The 27,097-nt window shown below is 36.8% G+C and overlaps 1 protein-coding gene across 2 annotated transcripts; it reads right to left on the minus strand.

The window, feature by feature from the left end:
- mocs1 (molybdenum cofactor synthesis 1) lies at window positions 1–26,000 on the minus strand. 2 transcript variants are annotated; one of them, XM_056250743.1, is made up of 11 exons: window positions 25,728–26,000; window positions 12,647–12,785; window positions 7,984–8,151; window positions 7,308–7,472; window positions 5,362–5,423; window positions 4,820–4,931; window positions 3,601–3,713; window positions 3,204–3,314; window positions 2,971–3,091; window positions 2,242–2,289; window positions 1–996 (listed from the first exon to the last, which is right to left on the minus strand). In XM_056250743.1, the coding sequence occupies exons 1-11, from the start codon at window positions 25,920–25,922 to the stop codon at window positions 59–61; spliced, it is 2,172 nt and encodes a 723-aa protein (XP_056106718.1). In that variant the 5' UTR covers window positions 25,923–26,000; the 3' UTR covers window positions 1–58. The 2 variants fall into 2 exon arrangements, with proteins under 2 accessions (XP_056106718.1, XP_056106719.1); XM_056250744.1 differs by having other exon boundaries at window positions 907–996; window positions 2,227–2,289; window positions 25,728–25,997.
- Between the last annotated feature and the right edge of the window lie 1,097 nt (window positions 26,001–27,097).

Here is a 27,097-nt window from a genome sequence, read left to right on the forward strand (position 1 = left end):
CTAGAGAGAAGAACTAAGCTACATTCACACAGGTTGATGTGCGTTCTTTAGGAGTCGGTCAGCGATGGAAATCTCCTCTCTGCCCACCCGTCTTGCTGAGTAACTTGATGTCAGTGATGATAATGTCCCGGCTGACTGACTTGCACATGTCGTAGAGAGTTAGCGAGGCGACGGTGACGGCGCTCAGAGCCTCCATCTCCACTCCCGTGCGGCCCGTGGTTTGGCAGGTCGCCTTCACGATGACGGCATGTGCTTCTTCCAGCAGCTCGACGGTAACGGACACATGGTCCAGAGGAAGCGGGTGACAGAGGGGAATGAGGGATGAGGTCTGCTTGGCACCCATGATGCCCGCTAGCTGTGCTACTGCTAGGGCATCGCCCTTGGCGAGCTGGTTGACACACACCAGATGAAAAGCTTTTGGACCCAGGATGACTTTACCACAAGCTGTGGCTGTGCGACAAGTTACCGCCTTACTGCCCACATTAACCATGGAGGCTTTACCCTGGGCATCAGTGTGGGTCAACCCGTCAGAGGTTCCATCAAAGCTGGACGATTGTGCGTCTGCATGTGGCATTTTCAAATCGAACCCTGTTTTTTTGTGGCAGTGGCGTGCAAACTGCAGAGATGCATCTCTAAATCTGTATGTGGACAGTAGTGCACTGGGAAGGGGGACAGGAGCCAACGTTTTGGACTGTAGCTGAGTTGGGCGAGACCTCCAGGGCAGCATGTGTGTAGGAGGGGGCTTTGAGGCACGATGAGATTCGGTCATCGCGTCACTGCAAAGTGCCAATGAGGCTGCGCGCATGTGTCGTAGATTATTAATGCTCATCATGGGATTATCCTTTCTATGAAAATGAGTCAAGCCTTGTGCATCATTAACACAAGTGCTTGTGTCGTCCTGATGGACATTACTAGTAAAGTGTTGAGTGTGATGTGGTAAAGAGGCTGCTGGATCAATGCTGTGGATCAGAGGAAGACGCCAGCTGTGATGTTTATCTGTGAACAAGGACACACACATTCAACAATACTGAACTTCTGAACGTCAGTCTGAACTGCTGGAAATCTGGGAAATGGATACATGTTTACCTGAGAAAACAGGGGTGGCTAATAAACAATAAATGTTGGTTGTTGGTCGGGGTGTGCGTCTTGTGCGATATAAATCATCTACGATAATATTGTTGGGTACTTTCCTGTTATCCGGACCCCACCATATACCATGGGCGGGGTTAGGGGTAGGCCATCGTCCCTGATTGGTCTACCCCAGTGACGGGTAGGTTTAGGGGCGGGGTTAGGGGTAGGCCATCGTCCCTGATTGGTCTACCCCAGTGACGGGTAGGTTTAGGGGCGGGGTTAGGGGTAGGCCATCTTCCCTGATTGGTCTACCCCAGTGAAGGGTAGGTTTAGGGGCGGGGTTAGGGGTAGGCCATCGTCCCTGATTGGTCTACCCCAGTGACGGGTAGGTTTAGGGGCGGGGTTAGGGGTAGGCCATCGTGGGGTCCGGATAACAGGAAAGTACCTATTGTTGTTTTAACAATGTGGAAGCTGGAATCATTGAGTATGTCACTAGCTTTGAAAAACACGAGTGCAGATAGTGATTCATCTTTAATGAATAGTTTAAATATTGGTGTCTGGGATAATGTGTGAGCCAGGAGACTGTAGCGTGAGCTTAGCTTAAATCTGTGAGGATTCTCAATTGAAACAAGTAGCAGCCTATTTATGCTCCATTTTGCCAAATAATATAGTTGCTAACAAAGCTACAGCAGTACATAGTGATGGGAGGAACTGAAGCGTTCGAAGCGCCACACGCTGGTGACCTCTGCTGGGTAAATGCAGAAAAACATGCAGAAAAACACAAACCTGATGTCAGGGGTCAATCTCAGTAAATCAGCATAATTCACGGCTTCACAGAAATCTTTTTTTTTTTTTTTTGACAATATCACACACCCCTAGTTCATCAAAAAAATACATATTTTTTATAGAAAACAAAAATATAGACAGGTTGCTTGTACTTAATGCATCTAAAAAAGTTCAAATGTAAATGCATCACACTTTTGTTTATCACATACTACATGCAAAAATAATAATAATAATACTGTTTTGTTCATTTGACTGACATGTCCTTTGCAAACAATTTTTTCTGCTTTGACAAACTTCTACTGGTCCATCAGCCTAACGCTGTGAGTGAAAACAGAAGCGAGCGAGTGATGTGGGAAGTGTATTACGTACAGCTGTGTCACCCACCAATGAGGATCATCGGCCTGTTCTTCATCTGAGATATATTGAACATCCCTGAAAAAAAAAAGAGAGAAAGTTATATTCAATAAAAAAAAGTACATGATGACGTAGACATTGCATAAGAGTGTGTGGCTTTGTACAAAAACACCCCCTATACCCTCATTTACTATTCCCTTCATTAGTTCACTAATATAGTCCACTTGAAGGAGTGAATGAAACTAGTGAGTGAATTCAGACACCGAGTCATTATCAGTGGAAGTGCTGCTGCTTTTGCATAGTTTGAGCTTGCCGTTTAATCATTTTTGCAAAAAAAATTTGCAAACTGGCAGCTCCAGTAGTAATAAGAATATTTATCTTGAACTAGCATGTATAAACCTTAATTAAACAATGAAATAATCCATTTAAAAATGCATTTATACCTGTATGATATTATGATAGTACCTACATTGGACCGCATTGATTGAGCTGCGTTGCCATCTTCTGGTCAGATGCGGGAATTCATTCAGCGCACGACCATCACAATGCATGATGGGTATTCTCTAGCCGTTGAGCATACATTGGTTGTACACTCGTTATTGTGGTGCATTATGGGATTGAATGAGTAAGCTCGATACATCCACTATGGTTTTGGACACCACTACTACTGGCTGTTCCCTCAAATAATGCCCTATTTAGGGGTATAGGGGGCGATTTCAGACACAGCCTGTGTGTGTGTGTGTGTGTGTGTGTCTTTACCTGCATGCTGTTTCTTCTTCCTCCCGACTGCTGCCCCTATGATGTGCAGTAGTTCCTCTTCAGGTGCTCCAGAGCGCAGAATATCCCTCAAAGACACCTCTGAATTCCCAAACAAACAAACCTAATAGCATGCCAACACACACACACACACACACACATATATATAAAACACAGAGTAGACAACTGGGTGAGAAGCATAAGGGTGAGTAAGGAACGTCAAACACAGCATGTACCTTCAGGTTGCCATCGGCCGTGATGCGCAGGCGGTTACAGGAACCACAGAAATGGTCTGACATGGAGGTAATGAAGCCCAGCTGGCCTCGAAATCCTGGTACTCTAAACGCCTGAGAACACACAACACAGAAATACACACATGAGGGCTTATCCGCTGATGCTTCACGATTCAAGATTGCAAAAGGAATGTTTTGATAAAAGCTTTTCGGCCTATTAATAACATGAGAAAGTTACAAAACATTTACAGACCAATGGATAATAACTGCCTAGTAACACTGGAAATAACCTCAGCAATGAGCCAAAACAAAAATATTTTCAAATTAGCTCCAATGAGAATTCAACATTGAGAATGATTCATGGCCAGTGATTTATTTATGAGTCTGAAGCAGGGCTGACCTTGGCTGTGTCGGTTTCCTCTCCAGGCACAGGTTCCAGATTGGGCCATTTTTGCTTTATACAGTCCAGCATCTCCTGAAAGCTCACCATCATCTTGAAGTTCCATCTGTTCCCTACAGACACAGCCAATGTGTGTAAAGATGCTTAAACAACATACAACTGCTTTACATTTTTCTATGTAGAAATGGTTTCTCCAAACATGGATTAAATGGCAGATCATTTTCATTCAAATTTTGAATTTTGGAAGACGTGAAAAACTGAGATTTTCACCTGGAGCCAAATTACATTGGGGTAAAAATTACTTTAGAAAGATGGCAGCATCATTATTTTATTTTTACACAGAGATTGGTCAGTCTATTAGTAAAATATGTTTACTTTAACAATCTTTGTTGCGTTATATGCCGACGGTGACAGTTCAAAAATGAAAAAAAAAGCACTTTTGGTGTTTTTCCCCCAAAGGCTCCAAATCGCAGGTGAAAATTGTAATTTGACCCGCCTCTACAAAATAGTGGATAAGTCCATAAATATACATCCATGACATTTAATATTTCGATTTTTGTCACTATTTATGTTTGTTTTTCCTTCAGAAATAAAACCGAAACTATGAGCCGGGGTAGTTTCCAAAATGTTGGTTGATTTGACACGGAATGACCCTGTACTCAAAAGGCAAAGTGTGAAGAAAGATATTAATATTTAACTCAAACTTGGAGTGTTTCACTACAACTGCAACGACAAAACAAGAAAGAAAATTAATCTAAAATGTCATAGTTTGTTAATGAATGTTCTCCAGTGCTTATCTCGACCTTTCTGAACCTTACAATGAACAAGTGCAATGAAAATGCCTTTTTGTTCATTAAGTTGGAGTCTGTAGTCATTCATAGTTTCACTTTGTGTCGTGTGAGTTAGATGAGTCACTGTTTCCACACTTCACAAACAGCTCCATTGATCACAGTATCTAGTAATTTAGAGGTGAATATTACTTAAATGATTCTAGGCCTTAAACATCACCAGAATGTGGACTGTGTTACATGTGTTATGAAAATAAATCCTGAGGAAAACAAAGTCTCACTGACCTGGAAAGATAATAATCTGCACTACTAATACGATTAGAGCACTGGGGCAGAAACTGAAGCCTTTACAACCGTGCCAATTATCCTACAACCTGTAACAAGCGTACAATGAAGACTTCTCTCTTTGACTTTAGCTCACATAATCTTACCATCAAACGGCATGTACTCAATGAATCTCACATCCAATGGTTTCCTCTCTGTCAGAGATACAAAGTCAACCAACTCGTCTTCATTCAGACCTCTCATGACCACACAGTTCACCTGAGAACAGAGTTATATAGTTATATAGTAGTGTGTTTTGCATAGTATAGACGTCAATGAGGTCCATCAACTGTGTGGTTACCCATATTCTTCAAAATATCTTCCTTTGTGTTCAGCAGAAGAAAGACATTCATACAGGTTTGAAACAACTTGAGGGTGAGTAAATGATGACACAATTTTCATTTTTGGGGTGAACTTTAAGAAAATATTAATATTAACAACAAACTTTTTGTGTGTTGCTAGAAAGGTAGTAATAAATGCCCTGAAGTGAGTTATGGGGCTCCAGCATTTGGTTACTTTTAACAATAACATTATTATTATTATTATTAACAGAACTTTTGCACCTTTTTGAAGCTGTAACCTTAGACATTGATCATTTCATGCATCAAAAGAGATTGTAAAACCTCATGTTTTGAGAAAGGTACATTACCTTGACTGGATCGTAGCCCATTTCAATAGCCTCTTCAATGCCTTCCCTCACTTTATGAAACCCTGCAGGTGACACCAATATTGAGCGTCCATTAGAAAGTGTTGTAGGCAAGACCATTTCAAATAATGGTTGCCAATATGTGACTTTCACAGCTACAGCTAAAATCCATATCCGTATATATTTCAATCTATTTTCTAGTAAAAACATCTCTGCAACAGTCTCTGAAATGATTGTATCAGTTAGTTATCACAATACTGCGATTGTAAAGCTTAAATACTTGGCATTACAAGTTTATTACTGAATGATTGAAATACCCTTCAAAGTCTGACAAAATGTTTCCTAATTAGCTTCTAATTAGAACATGTTAATTTAGCGAAGACAAACATTTTGACACAATACAAGACTTAAATTGGGTTAGAGTTATTTTTTTAATAGTTTATTTAGATAGGGACAGACACAAATAACATAGATCAACTTTAACAGTCATCTGATGTATGTATCAGTGTTTTTAGCTAAAGCTAATTCACAACACTTGTCCCTAGTAGGGCTGTTATGTCCCTAGTTATGTAACAAACCCTACTGATGGAAGTTACACTGTACACTTGTGTTTCTGCAATGTGTTTTGATTCTGAAATGAGAACATGGAGCTCTTACGACTGTACATCTTCATAATCCTGTTGTTAATAATTATCTATGTTTGAGATCAACAATTAGGGCCCTATGAAATCGATTTAATTTTTTCCCAAATTCCGTTCGCTTTTTCAGTTTACTTTTTTTTTTCTTTTACATTTTTTCTGACTCCATTTTAGTGGTTAAATTACATTTTAATAATCAAAAAAACATGTCTAATTAATATACAATTTAAAAAAATTTTATTAAAAGTTCTAAAAATTACATGTTTAGGGCCCTATGAAATACATTTTATTTTTTACCAAATAAAAATAAAAGTTTTCTGGATTCCATTTTAATGGTTTAATACATTTTTAATAAAATTTAATTTCTAAGAAAAGTTTTTTTTATTTCAGAAATTCTGTGTTGTGTATTTTAATTTTCCTGGCAATCAAATGAAGGCATAAAAAATGTATTTAATCATATGAAATTAAACAAAAAAATGTCTAAAAAAGTGCTGCACAAAAAAGGTTAATAATATTTAATAATTTATTATTATTATTGTTGGTATTGTTATTACATTGAGACATAGCTAAATTCTACTGTACTTGTGTGTGTGTGTGTGTGTGTGTGTGTGTGTGTGTGTGTGTGTGTGTGTGTGTGTGTGTGTGTGTGTGCTAACGAGTCTCTCTGTGTCTCGGTGTGTGTGTGTGCTAACGATTCTGTGTCTCAGTGTGTCTACCTTTGAGTTTCTGTGTGTTTATGATGATAGTTTTACTCAAATGAAATGGTAAAATGCCAATGAAGAGACTCTGGAGAAGAAGTTCATGCATTCATGTCCTCATATAGAGAGGCGGAAGAGGCTGAACACACGGCAAGCGTCACGCAAGCTTCAGGTTGTGTGTGTGTGTGTGTGTGGTAAATGAAACAATTCATTCACACAGAGACACACAGAACATGCAGGATTCATTTTTAAGTAGTCTTTTTGCAGTTTAATATTCACAGACACTAGTCTATATCACGATTTGATGTAAGTGTACTGACCTGATTTTTATTTATTCATCCAAAATGTAAAAAATTCCATGAAATTCTGCATTATACAGAGAATTCTGTTTTTATGACTGGATTCCATTTCGCATAGGAGAGTATAGGGCCCTAAACAATGGAGCTAAACTGCTCTCTATGTTCTGCTTCTACCTTTGAGCTGCAAGACCTTCCCCTTCCTTCATCCAGCACACCTCATGCTGTCTATCTGCACCTGTCTACATCTGTCCTGGAGGAACACAAACTCTGTGTTCAGATATAGGAGTTATATTTCAGTGACTGATCAACAGCACCTTTTCGTCTAGCGATGAACTCAAATTTGGCCGGGACCAGGGTGTCCAGGCTGATGTTGAGCAGATCCACTCCAGCTTTCTTCAAACCGGGCAACAGCCGGCTCAGATTCATGCCGTTTGTGGTGACTGCAATGGTCTTCAGACCCTCCAACTTCCTCAATTCCGCTTTCAGAAAGAAAAAAAGAGAAAAAGTCAACTATTTAAAGTTTAATTAGCATTTCTGGCTGCAACATTGTTTTGGCGGGCTTGTTTTTAAAAATATTCGCCAATAAGCGCGAAACATGCTGTACATGGTCCGTGGTTCGTGTAATTTTGCATCCATTCCTTTTTCCTTTTTAAAACCAGAAATTAAATATGCAAGATGCGATTTCTCCTTTTTTTTTCTTTTTTTTTTTTTAAACACTGATTAATAGAATTAGCAGATACAAGATAATTTTTCCTATACAATATGAAATATTCCATATGCATATTTTATTAAAGATAATATAAGTTATATAAAACTTGTTTTTTTAATTAGTAAATATGTTAAATTTAATTTCTAGAGTTTTTACGTCAATACACAGACGCTAAAAGTATCTTTAGTCTCTTAGTCTCTTTCGAGATGTCTATATCACTACTGTGTTATGATTCAAAGTTAGCAAGCATTTACAAAGCTAACAGAAGGTGTAAAACGCACCTATGATATGCAGAGCGTCTGGGCGAATGAGAGGTTCTCCTCCAGTCAGCCGGATCTTGTTCACCCCCTGCCGTACGAAGAGTCTGGCTAACGTCAGGAGCTCCTCTGTTGTTAGCAGCTGAGAGCGAGGGCTGAGTTTTACTCCTTCTTGTGGCATACAGTACTGACCTGAGAAATACAGAAACTAATCATTACTGATTCTTAACTCTTGTCTCAAAGAGACAGCATGCAAGTTTGGCCAAGAGGTCACATATTCACAACAATAACAAAGATTATTATTTGCATGATGATGCCGTGAAGGAGCGTGGGATCATGGGAGTTGTCGTCGTCTTCATCAGTCCATGGATGAGCTAATCTAAATTTTATTAACGTTACATTTGATCATCTAAATTGACTTTTTTAAGAACATTTTTTTGTATGAAAATATATATTTTTATCAATATTTAAGAGAAATTTTATTTTCAATATATCATTAGATTAAATTGATAAGAACATATAAAATGAGAATTACCAGTGTGAACTCCATTGACTTCAATGGATTTAATTAAATTTATTTGAAACTTATAACTGCTCAAAACTGTCTAAATTTATGACACCTACATATTATTTTTCTAATAAAACAACACTAAAACAACATCAATATTACTCGGAAATGCTGTTAAACAAAGTATATTCATTTAACTTGCATACACTTTTATGAAAAAAAATGAAGATGATAAACATAGTGAATCTGGTTTTCATGCTGCAGTGGTTCTTTTCCAAACCCTCTTTCTTTTTTCAAATTAAGACTACTTGGTCTATGAACTTTTGCTCTACAAACACATTAAGACATGAATCTGTTGTTGTAATTTTTTTGTCGTGTGTGTGTGTGTGTGTGTGTGTGTGTGTGTGTGTGTGTGTGTGTGTGTGTGTGTGTGTGTGTGTGTGTGTGTGTGTGTGTGTGTGTGTGTGTGTGTGTGTGTGTGTGTGTGTGTGTGTGTTTGCTTGTGTGTGAGTGAAAAAAAATAATTAAATCATCATGATTTCAAAGTCAAAGTTCACTTTCGGGTCAAAATAGACCAGAACTCAGAGTTATATCTCTTACCTTTTCGGTTGAAAAAATGTGCACAAAAAAAACAAAACATTGAAGTGTATTTTGACACATCTTAACTTAACAAAGTTTCACCTTCTTACTAAAAACTATGGATTTACAAAAAAAGCCTGTTTTCTTATAAACGAATGACACTCATTTACATATTTGTAAAAATGGTTGACACTCATTTACATAATTGACACTCATTTACATATGTCTGATGATCTTTAAACAGTTATTGCACAGAACTGAATCAACACTGAACTGACCTTGTGATGGATTTGAATAGATAAGATAGTAAACTATCTTTTAAACTAACCATGATTCTAACATCTAAACCTCACTTCCTCTTAGGTCTGACATTCTTACACTTTGAACAAAATGTACTAAAACGTTCTGTTCTTTGAGTATTGTGTCCATGGAAAAAGTGCTGACCATGACAATATCAAAAATATACTATCATACTGCATTGTCTCATGACATATATTGAGTAATAAAATGACCTTCTTTATTTTTCTAATGATTTGAGATCTCAGTTTGCTCACTGTGTGTGTGTGTGTGTGTGTGTGTGTGTGTGTGTGTGTGTGTGTGTGTGTGTGTGTGTGTGTGTGTGTGTGTATATATATATATATATATATGTGTGTGTGTGTGTGTGTGTGTGTGTATATATATATATATGTGTGTGTGTGTGTGTATATATATATATATATATATATATATATATATATATATATATATATATATATATATTAGGGCTGTCAATCGATTAAAATTTTTAATCTAATTAATTACATACTCTGTAATTAATTAATCTAAATTAATCGCATACACAATCTTACAATGTTTACATGGTACAATTTCTGGTAAGCTACGTTTTTATTATTATTGCTTGACACAAATTTCACGATTTCAATTTAATTTAATTCTTGTGATTTGATGCAATATTGACTCATTTGGATAAATATTAGGTAAACAAGATAGGCATTCATTTTTCTCAATAAAAAAAAAAAATCTCACCCAATGCTGTAAAAATACAGAGAGCCATATCAGCTGGTAGTATTTAAGGTTAAAAATAGCTCAAATTAAATATAATGCGTGTTTATTACAAATAACAACTTTGATATAAGTAAAAATATAATACATAGCCTATGTAATATAGTAGTAGGCTACATAAATTTAGAAAAACACTCTCTATAGCTCTTTTTTTATAGCCAACTATAACGTGCTATCATATGGTCATGAAATGGCTTTCCTGAGGTAACTTAGGCTAAATGTTATGTGACATAATTGTTCTCCAGCTGTTTTATTGACCTCTTTTCGCGGTTGAAAAACACTGATTGATCGAGGAATATACATTTCGGCAAGTTTTAGGCTGACCTACTGTATCTTTCAACATTGCTTATTCGTGTTTATTTACTATTAGCTAGAGATGATCGGTTCACGTGCCGCTATAGGGATCTGTCATGTCACATTTACAAGCGCCACCGGTATTTATTGTTTAATTTTCGTAATAAAATTGACAGAATCTGAGAGCTGAGATTTTTTTAATATCATAATAACGTCTGTCTTGTCTGTTTCCGTGTCCTGTCTTTAGTGTGCGATTTTTCTGTGCGTGAGAAAATGGTTGTGTGACGTGAGAGCGCGTGAAAAGTTACAACACACACACACACACACACACACACACACACACACACACACACACACACACACAAGCGCGCTTTCTCTCAGACACACTCACCGACTCACGCACACACTCCTGGATGCTTTGCATTGATGTGGTACTTTAGAGTTGACGAACTCCGTTTGTTATAAGTAAATGTTCCAAACAATGATCCAAGCAGCGCGTTCTTGTCTCCCTCCTTTTTACACGAATGGTGGCTACGGCTAGAACGGCTCCGCAAAGGTCAAAACGGAATGGATTAATCTGCGTTATTTTTTTTAACGCATTATTTCTTCTCAGATTAATTAATCGAAATTAACGCGTTATTTTGACAGCCCTAATATATATATATATATACATAGCCTTTTGTTTATGTATACAGGCTATCAAAGTACATCAAAATTTGAATTTAGGTTTATCGGCCAATATATTGGTTATCGGCTTTCAAATGTAAAGAATTATCGTATATTCGTGTTCAGTTTTGTAGGTTTATATTTAGTTTATATATTTTATAATGTATTCATTTCACAGTTAATCTCCAAATGAATGTAGAACCAACATAAAGACAGTACATTTCAAATACTTGTTTAATGGCATCTATTTATGAATGAAGGTCAGTATTACTAATACTAATACAGCTATTGATGTCTGGATAAAAAAAATGTCCTTATTAAAGCTACAAAAGTTATTTAGTCAAGGGCAGTTAATGATTTTCTGTTCCCTTTGTTCTTTGATTAACATTAATGTAATGACAGACAGAATTAGTGGGTACTGTCCCTTTAAGAGCAGCCCCTGCTGACAGAGACGCGGATCTCACGCCTCATTCTCTGCACGTTCATTTAAGACTTTATTCAACTCGAAAATGCTCTTATGTTATGAGGATACTCGTCAAAACGGACATTTTGGCATAATTTTCTGTTTTCTGGCGCGCTGTTTGTGTGCACGATACTGGCGTCGTCTTTCTGTGCGTTTTATCCCTTTCCACTGCTGTACAAAATGCCCGCGTCACCTCTGCAATTTAGCTCCGGCCGGAAGCAATTACCAAACCGGTTCCGCATTTATCACACTAACTACACATTTTGCGACAGCAAATAAAAAATATTAATTATGAAGGCTATATTCAAACAAATTTATAACATAACATTTTCTTCAAAACTATATCTAAAATTGTAATGCCTGTAGGAGTCAATTTTAATGCATTTTAATGCCATTAAGGCCTTAATTTTTTGCAAAATCCATTTAATGCTTTTTACGGAAACCCTGTATGTAATGTTTCATGTCATTTTTGCCATGCTGCTATTCTATAAAAACTGTTGTATTCCTTTTGCTGGGGGGATTTTCTCTGAAACCTGTCTGAGATCCTCTGGTCGTGATTAAAGCATATTCAAAGGCATTGTCTGAGGTCTGTCTGTGATTAATGCTGTGCAGAAAGTTAGTTAGGGGAACAAGTTTGGGATTGCGAACTCGAAGCCGGTTGTCGACTGTAGACGCAGAGTAACTCGGCCGACGTCGACTGTAGACGCACTAGAGTATAAATATTATTGAATGGGGATGTCGATTGTAGACTTAGGTCAGGTCAGGTGCGAAATAAAAAATCTACCACAACCTCATCTGAACAATGACACTATTGTCTTTACAAGCAGAATTGAACTCTGTTTGCATCATTGAATCATTAATTTTCAGACCTTTGAAACAATCTGTATTGTATGAAGCGTTATAGAAATTGACTTGACGTCATAAACATGTAACCAATCCTGTCCATGTGCGGGCCGAGGCTTTTCCACAGAAAGAACACCTTTAAGAAGGGACAGGAGCGGGTGAATTATGTAGGCTATATGAATTATGATGTATATTGAATGGAGGAGGGGCTAATTAGCATAATTAAGAAGCCGATGTCTTTCTACAAAGCATGCAGTATTTGAGAGACTTACAGCGGAGGTTACATTTCTCAGTGAGGGAAATGCGAAGGTAATTATGCCTCCGTCCAAAAGAGTCGGTAAGAAATGCTGAGAAAGGCAGGACGTCCTTCAGAACTCGCCGATTACCACCTGGAACCACAAGCTCTCGGACCTGCGGAAAACATGATCAGATCAGCAGAACAAAAGAGTTATCATCCACACTTACATTACATAGTGCAGTACATGGAGAACACACAACTCATTAGGTAAATAATTAAGTGTGGCAGGCATGAAATACATGTTTCAAAGCAGCTTTACAAAAAAAGTAATAATATTAATATTTATAATACCTTCATGCCTTATAGTTGCATTTAACGAGTTGGGCGATAATATTTGTATATTTTGCGAACATACAAGCCATCAAGAAGTTGAGATATGCTATACAGTATTGCCGGCCTTACGCAAGTTATGATTGTATGCGGATAAAGTTCGTTATACTTATATATCCAACTTTTTATAAACGCCAAAAAAAGATGATTTGAGATCTAGTGAAAGGTATTGTATTATGTGCTTTTATGTGCTAAGTGCTTTTGCTACTGAACAGCCCTGAAAACCCAGTCTGAATATATATATATATATATATATATACACACAATAAAACACTCAGTATTGAGATTTAAAGGGGACCTATTATGCAAGATGGAATATGTCCCCAGAATGTGTCTGTGAAGTTTCAGCTCAAAATACCCCACAGATCATTAATTATAGCATTTTACCCTTTTTGGGTGTGAGCAAAAACATGCAATTTTTTGTGTGTATCTTTAAATGCAAATTAGCTGCGGCTTTAACAACTTTCTTCAGCAGATTTTCTTCATAAATGAAATTCAACCAGTGGCTCAGATGCTAGGAGTCTATGGAGATTCTTATATTCTTTGGTACATCTAATAACAGAACATTTGTAATTGTTTATTTTTAATTTTTTGGAGCAGATATTGTATATCTTGAGCTGCTACAGCGAGGAAACAGAAATGCGTCTCTCTCAGGGTGGGATCTATGCTAATAGGGCAAATGGTCACCAGTCATTGACGGGGCTACTGGAACTACAAAACTGGAACCACTTGTTTGGGGAGACGGTTTATGATTTATGGGGATTATAAAAAACAAGAATGCAGGGCTCTAGAGTGCGACCAATTTGGTCGCACATGCGACCAAAATTTGTAAGGGTGCGACAAGAATTTTTCCTAGGTCGCACTGGTGCACCTAACGTTCTCGCATGATCGCAATCGCATCCGCTGCCTCTCCACAAACGAGTCTTTTGTTCTCCTTGCACGCATGGTTGGATCATATCGTGGTCTAAACCAATCAGAGATAGAGATTGGGTGGGTCTTTGCCTCTGGTTGGCTGTGGTTCAGATATTCCTGTAGGACTAAAATGCTCCGTGCTGTGTGATTGAAATAAATTGCGACCTGTCACCTGAGCACCAGAGAATCAGTTACGGCAATCAGCAGCATCAGCTAAATAAACGCAGGAAAACAGACGACGAAGAAACTTTTAAAAATGTAGGCTACTTGAACTAGGTAAAAAATATTGATTTCTCGATTCTCATTGATTTTTACGAACCGTTGGGCTATCAGTTGATGAATGAATGGAACATTGTAGCGAGCATCCCATCCAATAAATCGCAATAATCTTTGTGCTTTGTTACTATTGATATGAAACAAAGTCTCAGATTTCAAATTAGGTCCATTTTCTTATGAAATTCAAAAACATAAATAGTGTTTTGACGCTGTGGCGTGAGATCGCTCTGGCTCAGCTCAGCTCAAGAGAAGCAGCAGCGCGGAGCGCACACGATCTTCTCTTCCGCCTTAATAATACCAGTTACAGCGCGAAATAAACATGAACGAGCATCTGAAAGTGTGTTAAAAGATAGAGTACAACTTATCGAAATCCGTATCATGTCACATGGAATCGCTCAATCAGTGTTTCAACCGTGGAAAGACGTCAGTAAAACGCTTGTAAACAATGTAATGTAACGCCACATTTACCTCAGAAAAAACATATCCAGTGCCCATAAACTCGTTAGCTAGTGTGGTGGCAATTTTAATGATATTCATTGATCTTTAGTTAAATATAGGTGATTCAAAGAATGTCACATGTGTGTCTCTCACTTGTAGTGAGAGAAGATTCTGTTTATGTACCTGGGGAGGCAGAAGAGGGAGACACTCCAGAGAACAGACGAACAAGGACCTCTGACCTAGATGTCGGAAGGCCATTTGGTGCAGGGGAGCTTAGTGGGCCAACTAGTGACGTCTATGGAAAACTACTGGGAGGAAGGCTCTGGGGGGAAGAAGGCCTTGAAACTAAGATAAAAGCTAGTTCAGTCTGTCTGGGGGTGTGTCACTCTTCTGCACAGGGTAACAACTGTGTATTAGACTGCTCCTATTCTTGCAAGAATAAATACTTCTATTTTATATAATTTGACTCTGAGTGTCTCTTACGCAGTGATGTTTGTTTGAGATGAATTTTTGCCACAACAGATTGGTGTCAGAATAGTGTGATTCCTTGGAAGTGCCTTCTGGACCTGAGAGCGAACGGTGTTTGGCCACCTGGACTGAGCAGTTCCAGCTCTACCTCGTAAATTTCAGAGAGAGGGGCCGACCGCTATCAGGGCCAGGAGAAACTGCACTGGAATCAATTGAAAGAACCCGGTGGCAACAGAAGCATCTCTGGTAAGAGACAGTTCAATTTATTTTCTTTTTGGTAAGTTAAATAAATTCAGTTTAATTGGGGAGAAGAGTGAAATTGAACCATATTGGCTGAAGGCTGTTTCTGTGGTACGTAATCTGAGATTAATTGAGATCTATATAGATCAAGAAATTTCAAACAGATACGAGGGGAAAAAATCTGAGATTAATTGAGGTCTGTAACAGAACAAGAAATTTCAAGCAGATAAATAATCTGGGATTAAGTGAGAACTGTAACAGATCAAGAGATTTCAAACAGATAGGTACCCTGAAAATTAGTTGTTCCACGACGGAGCAAATTGTTTTTAGGTACTGAGGCTAATTAGGGGGAACCAGAACAGTTTTTGGTAAACCTTAATTAGGAGGGCACTAATAGTGCAACCCGACCGATTTGGGTTAAAAGAAAGAATCGGGTCTGTTGGGGACGCCTAAACAGATTAGAGAAAACGCGCGTTGAAGAGAAATCCACAGGGAACAGAAAACAGCCAGTATGGGAAAATCTCAGAGTAAGCATGCCAAATTTGATACACCGGTTTTCTGTAGAACTAGGAAAGTATGGGGGGAAATGTATGTTTTAGATATTGAAAAAAATGGGAAAATACCATGATTTCCCCAGGGAGGGAAACACTGAGCACAAATAGACTAAGAGTGTGCGAGAATCAGTGGAACAGGGCAGCGGGACAAAAGGTTGTTGTGGCTGCGTTCAACATGTGTGTAAAAAATGTGAACAGATAATGGATTGTTCAGTTGAAGATAAAATGTCGAACTGCCAGGAGAAATAATGTTTTTTACTTCTTCATCCAGTAAATGGATGCATGACATTAGATGTCTATAGAACTTAAATTTATATGACAAGGATTGAAGTAGCAAGAAGCAATAAGTCTGTCTGTGTGAAATAGAGGGAACTGTAAGTGAGACTTGGTGAAAGAGGGAAGTGAAAAAACAAAAAGGTTGGTGTGTGAGATATGTTTGTGTGGGGATTGTGCAAACAATCATGTACTGGTTAGATAATGAAGGAACTGGCATGTTTGAGAAAAGAAAGGAGAGGATAATGAAGGAACTGCCATGTAGAGAAAAGAAAGGAGAAATATAGTAGAAAACTATATGTGATGAAAATAGACATGGTCTGACAGAATTTATGGAAGTCAAATTAACTGTTTAAATGATATGAAAAGTTTTAGAATAAAATAAGGCATTGTATGATTGACAGGGATTAACATGATATGAAGAATGTTTTAAGCAGAATGGGGAATAATTCTAGATTTTGATAAAATAATGATTGAAATGATGATATATCTGCTTTATTTTATTAATGTTAAGAAAATAAGGGTATTGAAGCAAGTAGCTATAATGGTTGTCTGTGTAATTTACGGACTGAGTAATATAATCTGTTTTGGAGAAACAGTAGAGATAAGACTGAGACAATAATGATAATATTAAGTTGAATCTGCAGACTAACCATGTGATGGAAGAAAAAAGGCTTCAAGCCAGTTGTAATGAAAATAATGATGTACAAATTGTTACAGTTTATGAAGAGTAACTGAACAGTCCGGGAAAATAAATAAATAAATAAATAAATAAATAAATAGTGAGACAGAAGAGAGCAAATGCTGTAAACAGCTCTGCTCTGAAGATCTCACTTTGAAGAGATTTGCAGATGATGTTTTGTAAAAGATAAGCTGGGATAACCGCAACAGTACTTGTAATTAGTGTTGTTGATGATAATACCAAATTAGTAAGGTAAAGACAGAAAACAAATTAGAATATTTTGAGCATTTTCTGTGCTGCTCATGAAATTATGTTCTGCCAATAATAATGATGAAGAGTATGATTTGGCTATTGTGATTGAATCCGCCATTGGTGGATGGTCAAAGGAATACAGAGAACTGCTTATCAGTGGGTCTGTTTACATTCCTGAATGGGACACACACTGCTTCAAGGGTGTGCAGTTAAGTTGGAGCCGTTTGGAAGCTCACAGTGATCAAACTGCAAGGTGTCTGATGCGGTAGTTGAGGCTGACACACGAACCAACCAGATGACAGAGAGTGTCTCGATTGTGGTCAGCAGGACCATTTAACACGTGACACATTTCTGATAATAATGTGGGTTTGAAAGTAGATCAGTGTTTAAATGACGACAGTGACAATTTTTGGTCTGAGAAATAAGAGATAAAAAACAAGGTCAAAAGATTGAAGTCTTAAAGTGAATCCTTTTGAAGAAAAGGTCTATAATAATAGTAATTTTTATAAGTGAATTGAATACCGGTTGATGTAAAATTAATGACTCCAACAAATGTGAGTTGCAAAATATATCAAAGTAACTAAAAGGATGATTGTTGTAATTAAACATTTTAAAAAGGTTTAGATGATATAGAGAGACTAATCTCACAGATGATTTACAATAACTGCAAAAGTATCACAAGCAGAGAGTGCTTGCCTCGTCAAAATTAGTGTGAATCCTAATTGGAGACTGATAAACTCCTAGAAAAAAACTTTTGAAGTCAGATATTAATTTATGGTAATTGAGAACTTGACAATTAAAATTGAGATTGAGAAATGTGAAACGTTATTGAGAACTAGAATAATTATTTTTATGTAAGAACAAATAAGCAGAAGCAGTAGGCTACTGAATTAACAGTTGCTAAATGTAAAATGTGTTGAAAGGCATCTGATTAAACAAACAGCTTGAAAAGTAGACCATGAAAGAACTAGAAGCTGATGTTTTGCTTCCAAAAGATAAGTTTGTTATTGGCTGTAATGAAACAGTTCGCTTATCTAAAATCTGATGTGTGCTGTGCCTGAAACTGCCAGTGCGACAGAGACTCAATCTGAGTGGAAATTTGTAATGTCTAAATTCCCTGAGGTGGGCAAAAGACAAATATAAATAATATGTTTATTTGAAACCGTATGTAATTTCTGGCAAAGATGCCTTAAGCTGGGATAGAGTTAAAAGATAATAGATAAAAGTTTGATGTTAGAAGTATATGAGAGAGCAGTGTACCATCCAATAGAGTCTCAGAGTCTCTCTCATTCAATTAGTCAGCGAAAAGCTGGTATCTGTGATAATATGTAAAGCACAGTGTTTCAGTTGAAGGATCATAGACACAGAGATATTTTAAAAATAAAACTGAATGACTTTAAAGAAGTATTTAAAATAATAATACAGATAGAGATGACATTTTGATTAGCTTATTTTAGGACCAGTAACTTCTTTGTCTCATTTAGTCTCCACCATTCAGGACCGATGGCTCCGGCTACAGATGAAGTACACTGAATGTACGGTTGTGATCTAAATTCACTGAGTATAATCTAAGCAGCTAGGTTTCTGCTTTAAGATGGTTAATGGATTTAAGTGATTAAATACTGTTGTTATTGACCTGTCTCCCTGTGTGAACACTATTAGGCAGTCGGAATGGCTCTGGTGACTCTTGAACGTGCCTTTCCTAAGCTCTAGAAAACAGCTGAGTTCTGTTGAAGCAAACAGCCTGTGATGGGAAAGAGCGGTCACCAGTGGGCACGAGTGACCATCTCTATGACGGGTAAGACCTTCTTTGGCCAGACAGGGGGCAACCTAAGCCAGAGTGGATCACGTAAAGTCATTGGGCATCTCCTGAATGGAGGTGTGTTATGTGAGACAGGTATGAGGGTTGAGCAGGAGCTGTGAGGCCAGCAGCGTCCTTATGCCGTTAAGGGGAGATGACGCGGTGACGAGTTACGGCATGTCTCCCCAATAAAGCAAAGCTCCTCTATACATACCACTCGCCAGAAGAAACCGCATTAGTTGTATGGCTTGTTTTTTTATTGTGACAAGCGTCTGCAAATATGCCAGGGGAAAACACCCTGATGGAGATTATAGATAAAGGGCTAACAGGAGTGGTATGGCAAGCCGTTTTAACTTTTATTCATTTCCAGGATATGAATACTTGATATCAACAATTCAATTTTCACTAGTTAAAATTATAATTATTGATATCAGGAATAATATTTCTACTAGTAACAATGGCCATTTTTGATATCAGGAATTACATTTTCACTAGTAACAATGCTAATTCTTGACATCAACATTTACATTTTCACTAGTTAAAATGATAATTCTTGATATCAACAATTGAATTGCAACTAGTAAAAACTATAATTCTTGATATCTGTAATTGTATTTTCACTAGTGAAATGTCACCATAGGCTGCCATTCAAAATCAATTCTTGATATCAAGAATTTATTTCTTACTAGTTGAAATTCCAATTTCACATATCAGAAATACAATTCTTACTAGTAAAAACCTTTATTTTTGATATCAAGAATTAAATTGTCACTAGTTGAAATGTCTATTCTTGATATCAACAATTGAATTGCTACTAGTAACAATGTTCATTTTTGATATCAATAATTCAATTTTCACTAGTGACAATGTTAATTTCTGATATCATGAATGTGATTGTTACTAGTAAGAAAGCCATTTTAGATATCTGAAATAATATTGATATCAGAAATACATTTTCAGATATCAAAAATGAAATTTTTTACTAGTAGCAATTCAGTTGTTGATATCAAGAATAGACATTTAGACTAGTGATAATTTAATTATTGATATCAGGAATTCGCATTTTTACTAGTAACAATGTAATTATTGATATCAAAAATTATATTTCTACTAGTAAGAAATCAATTCTTGATATCAACAATTGATTTTGAATGGCAGTCTATGGTGACATTTCACTAGTGAAAATACAATTGTTGATATCAAGAATTACATTTTTGATATCAATAATTCAATTGTTGATATCAAGAATTGAATTGTTGATATCAAGAATTCAATTGTTGATATCAACAATTGAATTGTTGATATCAAAAATTGAATTGTTGATATCAAAAAATGTAATTGTTGATATCAAAAATGTAATTGTTGATATCAACAATTCATATCCTGGAAATGAATAAAAGTTAAAACGGCTTGCCATAGGAGTGGGCGAGCAGGAGCCAGCTGAGGCTATTGAGTGATTCCCATTAGTTGTTGTGGAGACAGTAGCAAAACTTTTTATGTGTTGATTTTGAACTAATAGGTCTATGACATAGTTTTAACTCTTGAAGGTCGTTAGACATGGTGGTGGCTAAAGATGAAGACAGCTTTTGATTTAAGGAAAGTCTGGATGACAAAGGTGAATGGTCAAAGGTTATTGTAATGAATACAAATTTTGTCTAAGTTACAGCCTTAGGAGGCTGGTGGAAAATTATTTGTTTATAGTGAGAGAGACTGCCTGAGTTGGAGGAAGGGATGGTAACTGTGTCTGTCTTTCTGTTATCGGCCTGCCTAAGCAAGCTGAAGAAAATAATGATAAGGAACCAAAACAACCCAGCTGACTTGTCTAAAAATCAAATGAATAATGAACAAGACGTGCTTTGAAAGTGGTTAAGATACCATGTAAAATTAGGTAGAAGCTACAGGAAAATGGAAAGGTTAAAATCTTATTTAAAATTTTAATCTTTAAGCAATAATATAAAGAAAAGTGAACATTGAGAATGAGCAGTTAACATATGTGTGTCTAGTATGAGTGTGTGTGATGGTGACAGCACTTTATGTCTTGTATGTATTAGTTTGGGGCACTAATATTCCGCCTGAATGGTGTGTATATTGCGTCATTAACCTCTGGAATGAATTTATCATTACAGATGGGTTAAGGCAAATGACAAATTTTAAAGAAGCTGATAATTCTGATGAAAAGACAATACAGAACATGGGACAAGCTTTAAGTTGATTGGCCATCAAGCTCTGTCTGGTAGTAATACTTTTGTCATACATAATGTAGATTTGAAGATCAGTTTAAGTAAATTGGAATTGTGTAGTTGTAGATCACCATCTGGCATGGGCTGAGATAAATGAAAATGTTGTAGATTTGAGGGAAACAACAAAGTGACATATTGGCTAAGTCAACATGAAATTATCAAGAGAGCCCCTCACATTTATGATTATTGTGAACAAAGGGGGAGAAATGATTGACTGACATTGACCAAGTCTGCACAGCACGACCTGAAATTGATGACTTTGGAAATGTTTGTAGATGACTGACTTGAGAGACCAAACAACAGGCCTTAAAAGCAAGATTCGCTGTGAGACTGAGGGCCGTTGCCTTTCAAATACTTCGAGAAGAAGATGAGATTGTGGCTTTAAGTGAGGAATGTAATATTTTTGTTTCAGAGGCAGAGAAAGATGTCTGGAGGAATTGATGTCTGGGTTAGTGTTGATGGCAAACTTTATAAAAAACACTATGTTAAATGTTATGTTAAATTGATGCTCGAGTTGTGTCGTGCATCAAGAGGGAGATGGTATAACAATTGCCAAATATGGTTTATTAAGGGGTTCACATTTGCTGAATAAATGTTGGGAGAACACTAGGGGTAATGGGATAAAAGCCCTGAAAGAAGCCATTTTTCTGCCTAACAAAATGGATGTCTGTGAGTGTGCTGCACACACCAATAACAAAGATTGTTTCAACAGGAAACGCCAGGGCATCGAAGGCCACGGGAGAACAGTAGACAAAAGAAACTACGTACTTTACTATCTGACAATAACCTCGAAATTTGTTTCTCTTTACAGAGAGCATGCAGGATTGGGAGACAGGGCAAAATGTGCCAATAAAATAATGGTTATGGATGAATTTGGCTAACTGTCCTGGCCTGGGTTATTAGTGTGGCAGAAAGGTGCTACACCTGCGCAGCGCATAACTTAAAATTTTCCTTTTACAGAATGTCAGGATGGATTGGATCAAACAGAACTAATTCTGTTCCAAATGTATAAATATTGTGTGGACATGAGCAAAGTGGGTTGAGTGTTTTTCAGGGTAAAAGGACCCCGAGTGCTATTAAATGAGCAAGAAATTATCCGGTGATAATATGTTTCAGGTTGTTGATTCCACAGGTCACACCAAAGGGGACGAGCTGCTAGACAAGCGGTCACTAACAAAATACTTAAGGTCTCCATTCACAGGTGACAGTTCACTCCAGTGGGGGTGCGGTCGTGATTTAAGGGAAAACCTTATAAGGATCAGAAAATGGTTGGAGAGTGTGACACCTGGGTCCAAGCCTCTCACCTACACCAACAGGCCACAACCATCCCATAGTCCATGGGGCGAACGAGATGATCAACACGCCTGGAGGAATATGTGAACCAACTAATGGGTTAAGAATGTGGTTTTGTGATTATTTTGAGGATTTTATTTGATTAAATCAAAATAGGGCTTAGTATTGATATACACTAGATCAAAAGATTTGATTGGTTACTTATTCATTAGGAAATATTTAAGGAAAATGTTTTTGGGAAGAGAAGATCTATTAATTAATGTAAATTATAGGGATAATTGTTGAAGCTTATTAAGTAGAACCACAGTATGTTTGAATTAAAGGTTAAAGGTAAAAGAACACGGAACGTCCGTGGGGCGAACGAGATGATCAACACAACTGATGGTTTAAGTTTAACAGAAGAATCTGTTTTTGTGATGATTTTGTTTGATTGAATCAAACTAGGTATTGATTTGATTGTAAATGTAGAAAATATATTGATTGTGTCCGTAATGGAAATATTAGAGTTAATATTGAACAACTGCATTGGTTAGAAGAATGGATAAAATTATAAGACTTCTCTGGTTAGATTTTGTTAAATATGGCATTAAATAGAGCTTACTAAATTGAATTAGAAGTGAACAAAATATGGTTAGGAAAACCGAGGTGAAATATGGAGATGGGCGTAGATTAATGGAAAAGGCTTAATGATAGGAGTTAGGATTGTTATTCTAATAATTTTGTTATTCATGGGGGAATACGATTACAGTGGCAGGTGAAACATGCTGTCTGTTCAATTGGTGGAAATGACAGTCTATCCCAAGGATGAACAAAATTATGTGACGATACAGGTAGCGGGAGCTACAGTGAGATGTGTTAAATGTATGTTCTGTTTGTTTTTCTTCTATTTGTTTATTTTCTGAGAAAGATTAAGGGCAAAAGATTTAAAGAAGGTTACAAGCAGCGGTCATCCGTGTTACGAGATGGCGTACAAGGACAGGGGTTGAAACTGAGGGATTTTTTATTATACTTTTTCTGTTGGTTTCCTTATTGTGTTATAACTATTTACTCCTTACTGGTGTGACTGAGGGTCTGTTTACAGGAGCGCAGGAACAGTGATTTCTCGTTTAGCCCGGCCCAGTAAAAATGTTTACTTGCTTGCTAAAATATTACGGGGCCTTTCCCCCACAAAAACAGCCTTATGCTTCTTCATTCTAAACTTTTCTTCACAGGTTCAAGGAGAGTGATCATTTATGCAAAAATCAGAGATGAAGAGTATAAGTGTGATGATATGACTTAAAATTTGTCTTTTTGTTTATTATTGTGATTATGGGTAATCAGAATGATAAAAAGTGAGGAGTTGTGGTGGCAATTTTAATGATATTCATTGATCTTTAGTTAAATATAGGTGATTCAAAGAATGTCACGTGTGTCTCTCACTTGTAGTGAGAGAAGATTCTGTTTATGTACCTGGGGAGGCAGAAGAGGGAGACACTCCAGAGAACAGACGAACAAGGACCTCTGACCTAGATGTCAGAAGGCCATTTGGTGCAGGGGAGCTTAGTGGGCCAACTAGTGACGTCTATGGAAAACTACTGGGAGGAAGGCTCTGGGGGGAAGAAGGCCTTGAAACTAAGATAAAAGCTAGTTCAGTCTGTCTGGGGGTGTGTCACTCTTCTGCACAGGGTAACAACTGTGTATTAGACTGCTCCTATTCTTGCAAGAATAAATACTTCTATTTTATATAATTTGACTCGGAGTGTCTCTTACGCAGTGATGTTTGTTTGAGATGAATTTTTGCCGCAACACTAGCTAGAAAAATTAACTCTAGAGGAGCATTGTGCCTAATATATGCACCATATTACATATTCATTATAATTTATGTTTTTCAATATTTAATGCATGTTGTTTGAAAAAAATCTGGCAAGTTTTTATGCAGCCACCATTTAAATGTTTATATTTCATATAACTTTATTATTATAAAAAAAAAGTGTAATTTAGGTGTTTGTGTACAATCAGGTAATTTTTACCTTCAATATTATAGTAGGCTAATGAAGCATAGTGGGCTACAACTGACTCCCAGTTTACAGCATTAGTTGAGATTTGTTTTTCTTGAGAAAATTTGCCATGTACTGTACCTGATATCCAATATAATCAATATTGAATCGAATTGTGAAATTTGTGTCAATATCCTGCCCTAACTTGAACAATGTAAAAACAGCACTTTAATTTTTTTTTTTTTTTCAGATTTATATTTTTATATACAGTATAATTGTGCTTCAAATTAAAAAAAAAACTACACCTTATTCTTGTTTAAAAGCATTTACATAATATACATGAATATATGGAACGTGATAAAAAGGTGACCTTGAAATTGTGGCGTTAAAGGCGACGCGAGACGAGGAAAAATTTGAGTGCACCTAAATTTTGTGCTGGTGCACCTAAATAAAAAAGTTAGGCGCACCAGTGCAACCAGGGCAAAAAGTTAGTCTGGAGCCCTGAGAATGGGTGGATTTTTACCATTATAGGCTGGTTGTTTAGTGGACACACATCTGTGTTCAAACACCTTATATATAAGTTTTTTTGTTTTTTTTTACCTCAGCTGGACAAACTTGCAAGCTTTTGCAAAGTCCATATTAAGGGAGTATTTCTGTTATACTTTTTGAAAAACAAGTTATATTGTACAAATATGACATTTAGACTTCTTTATTTCTTCATTCTGTAGGCCATTGACCGGGTTGTGTAAACTGTTTGATGACCAGGGAGAATGCATAACGGTTTTTCATGTTATATATCACGTTACATCCATGACTGATATGTCTGGTTTGGTACTTTAGTGAGGGTCTTATGACCCAACTGTTGTAGAGAAAGAACCATTTATAATGTGTCACACTTTCAAATCGTTATGTTCAGCACCCATTTATGAAGCATACACGAGACCTTGTGCATGTCAGATAGCCTTAATCTTTTTTTATGTATTGTTTTGACAATCATTCATTTTTAAATGTGACTTATGTTTCCAAATATTTTTTAGGCTACTTTAGACACATTAAAATACTTTATATTACGCTAACAGAAAATAAACAACTCATATAGTATACTGAACAAAGTAACAGAAATCACACATCAACAAAACCAACAAACCGTACAACTGTTGTCACATGAAAACAGACATTAGCAAGTCAGAATTTGGGATGTTAGCCTAATGCAAGAGTTACAATCTCAAACCCAAGTGTATCAGATAATCATTTGTGACGTTAAATGTCACGTTTTTAAGTTTTAAAATATGCATTTTTAAGATATGTATTATATATTACCTGTGCAGTTGTGTCGGAGTCTGACACACACACCTGCTCCAGTCTGTTCTCTTCAGGAGTGACACTGGAATACCTTCTTCGACACACTCTGTATCTCCCACATGTCTGTTGAACTGCCCGCTGTGCGCAGGCCTCAGCCGCGGTCTGAGCTCCAGAGATAAGCCGACTGAATGTGCTGCAGTTTAATGCCATCATAAAAGCACAAATGACAGCCTGTGCTGAGACTTGCACAATATCGAGCGTCTTGTGGCTGCGTTAAACTTGACTTGTAGTTCAAGGAACAACCATGAGGGGGCGTGTCTTTGCGCAACCAATCAACGTCGAGGAAAATATACATGAACTCCGGGCAATGTAGTTTCTCGATTGTGAACTACGAACAACGAAAATGTAAAAGGGATTTCGACTCTAGTCAGAAGTCGAGTGAAACATACCTAAAATAACCAATGTTGCACACATATTAAAAGCCACTAGAAATGGTAGTGCTGTTTGTCTTGTTCTGCACACCATGCTCAACAACTGTGTGTCATCATGGATGCCATTCCGGTAAGATTGAATCTGTCATAAAGTATTGTTAATAATTTCACAGTGCTTTGGACTTTGAGCTCACATGATGCAGTTCAACATGATGTTGATCACATGCAGCTGCAAACACCCAAGAGAAAACCAAGCCTAGTTTGAACTGAAATGGACAAATCGCTGTAATAGTTTGGAAAGGGCTGAGATTTTATCTAGCCTACAAAGTAAAGTTAAAGCAAGTGACAACAAAAGCCAAACCAAAAGTGTATTATAGCACTATAGAGATCAAAAATTAGCAACAAAGCAAAAAGAAAAATAACAAACTTACTTGTTGATAGACAGATTTTCTCCTGCTGTATGTTTAGAAACTTTCTTAAACCTATTTAAAGCCTAAGATATTAAATTATATATATATATATATATATATACACTACCGTTCAAAAGTTTGAGGTCGGTACGATTTTAAATACTTTTAAAAGAATTCTCTTCTGCTAACCATGGCTGCGCTTATTTGATTAAAAATACAACAAAAATCAGTTATAGTATTAAATATTATTCCAGTGTAAATCAGCTGTTTTCTGTGTGAATATATAGTAAAGTGTAATTTATTCCTGTGATCAAAGCTGAATTTTCAGCATCACCAGTGTCAGTGTCTTCAGTGTCAAATGATCCTTCACAAATCAGTATAATATGAGGATTTGATGCTCAAGAAACATTTATTATTATTATCAATGTTGAAACAGTTGTTGGTCTGTCAGTTGTACAGTTTTTTTGTTTTTTAGGATTCTTTGATGAATAGGAAGTTCAAAAGAACAGCATTTGTTTGAAATAGAATCTTTTGTAATATTATAAAT

This window comes from Rhinichthys klamathensis, unplaced genomic scaffold (assembly GCF_029890125.1).
Source record: "Rhinichthys klamathensis goyatoka isolate OS25496 unplaced genomic scaffold, OSU_Roscu_1.1 h1tg000074l_1, whole genome shotgun sequence".
Lineage (NCBI taxonomy): Eukaryota > Metazoa > Chordata > Actinopteri > Cypriniformes > Leuciscidae > Rhinichthys > Rhinichthys klamathensis.

What these genes read in the sequence shown, in the direction of transcription:
- mocs1 (XM_056250743.1), bottom strand. Translation starts at nt 25,922, where the DNA reads ATGATGGCATTAAACTGCAGCACATTCAGTCGGCTTATCTCTGGAGCT. An exon ending in AGGAAACCGACACAGCCAAG is followed by an intron (nt 3,315 to 3,600) that starts GTCAGCCCTGCT and finishes GTGTGTTCTCAG; the next exon opens with GCGTTTAGAGTACCAGGATT. An exon ending in CAGGCCGATGATCCTCATTG is followed by an intron (nt 997 to 2,241) that starts GTGGGTGACACA and finishes CCTTGTTCACAG; the next exon opens with ATAAACATCACAGCTGGCGT.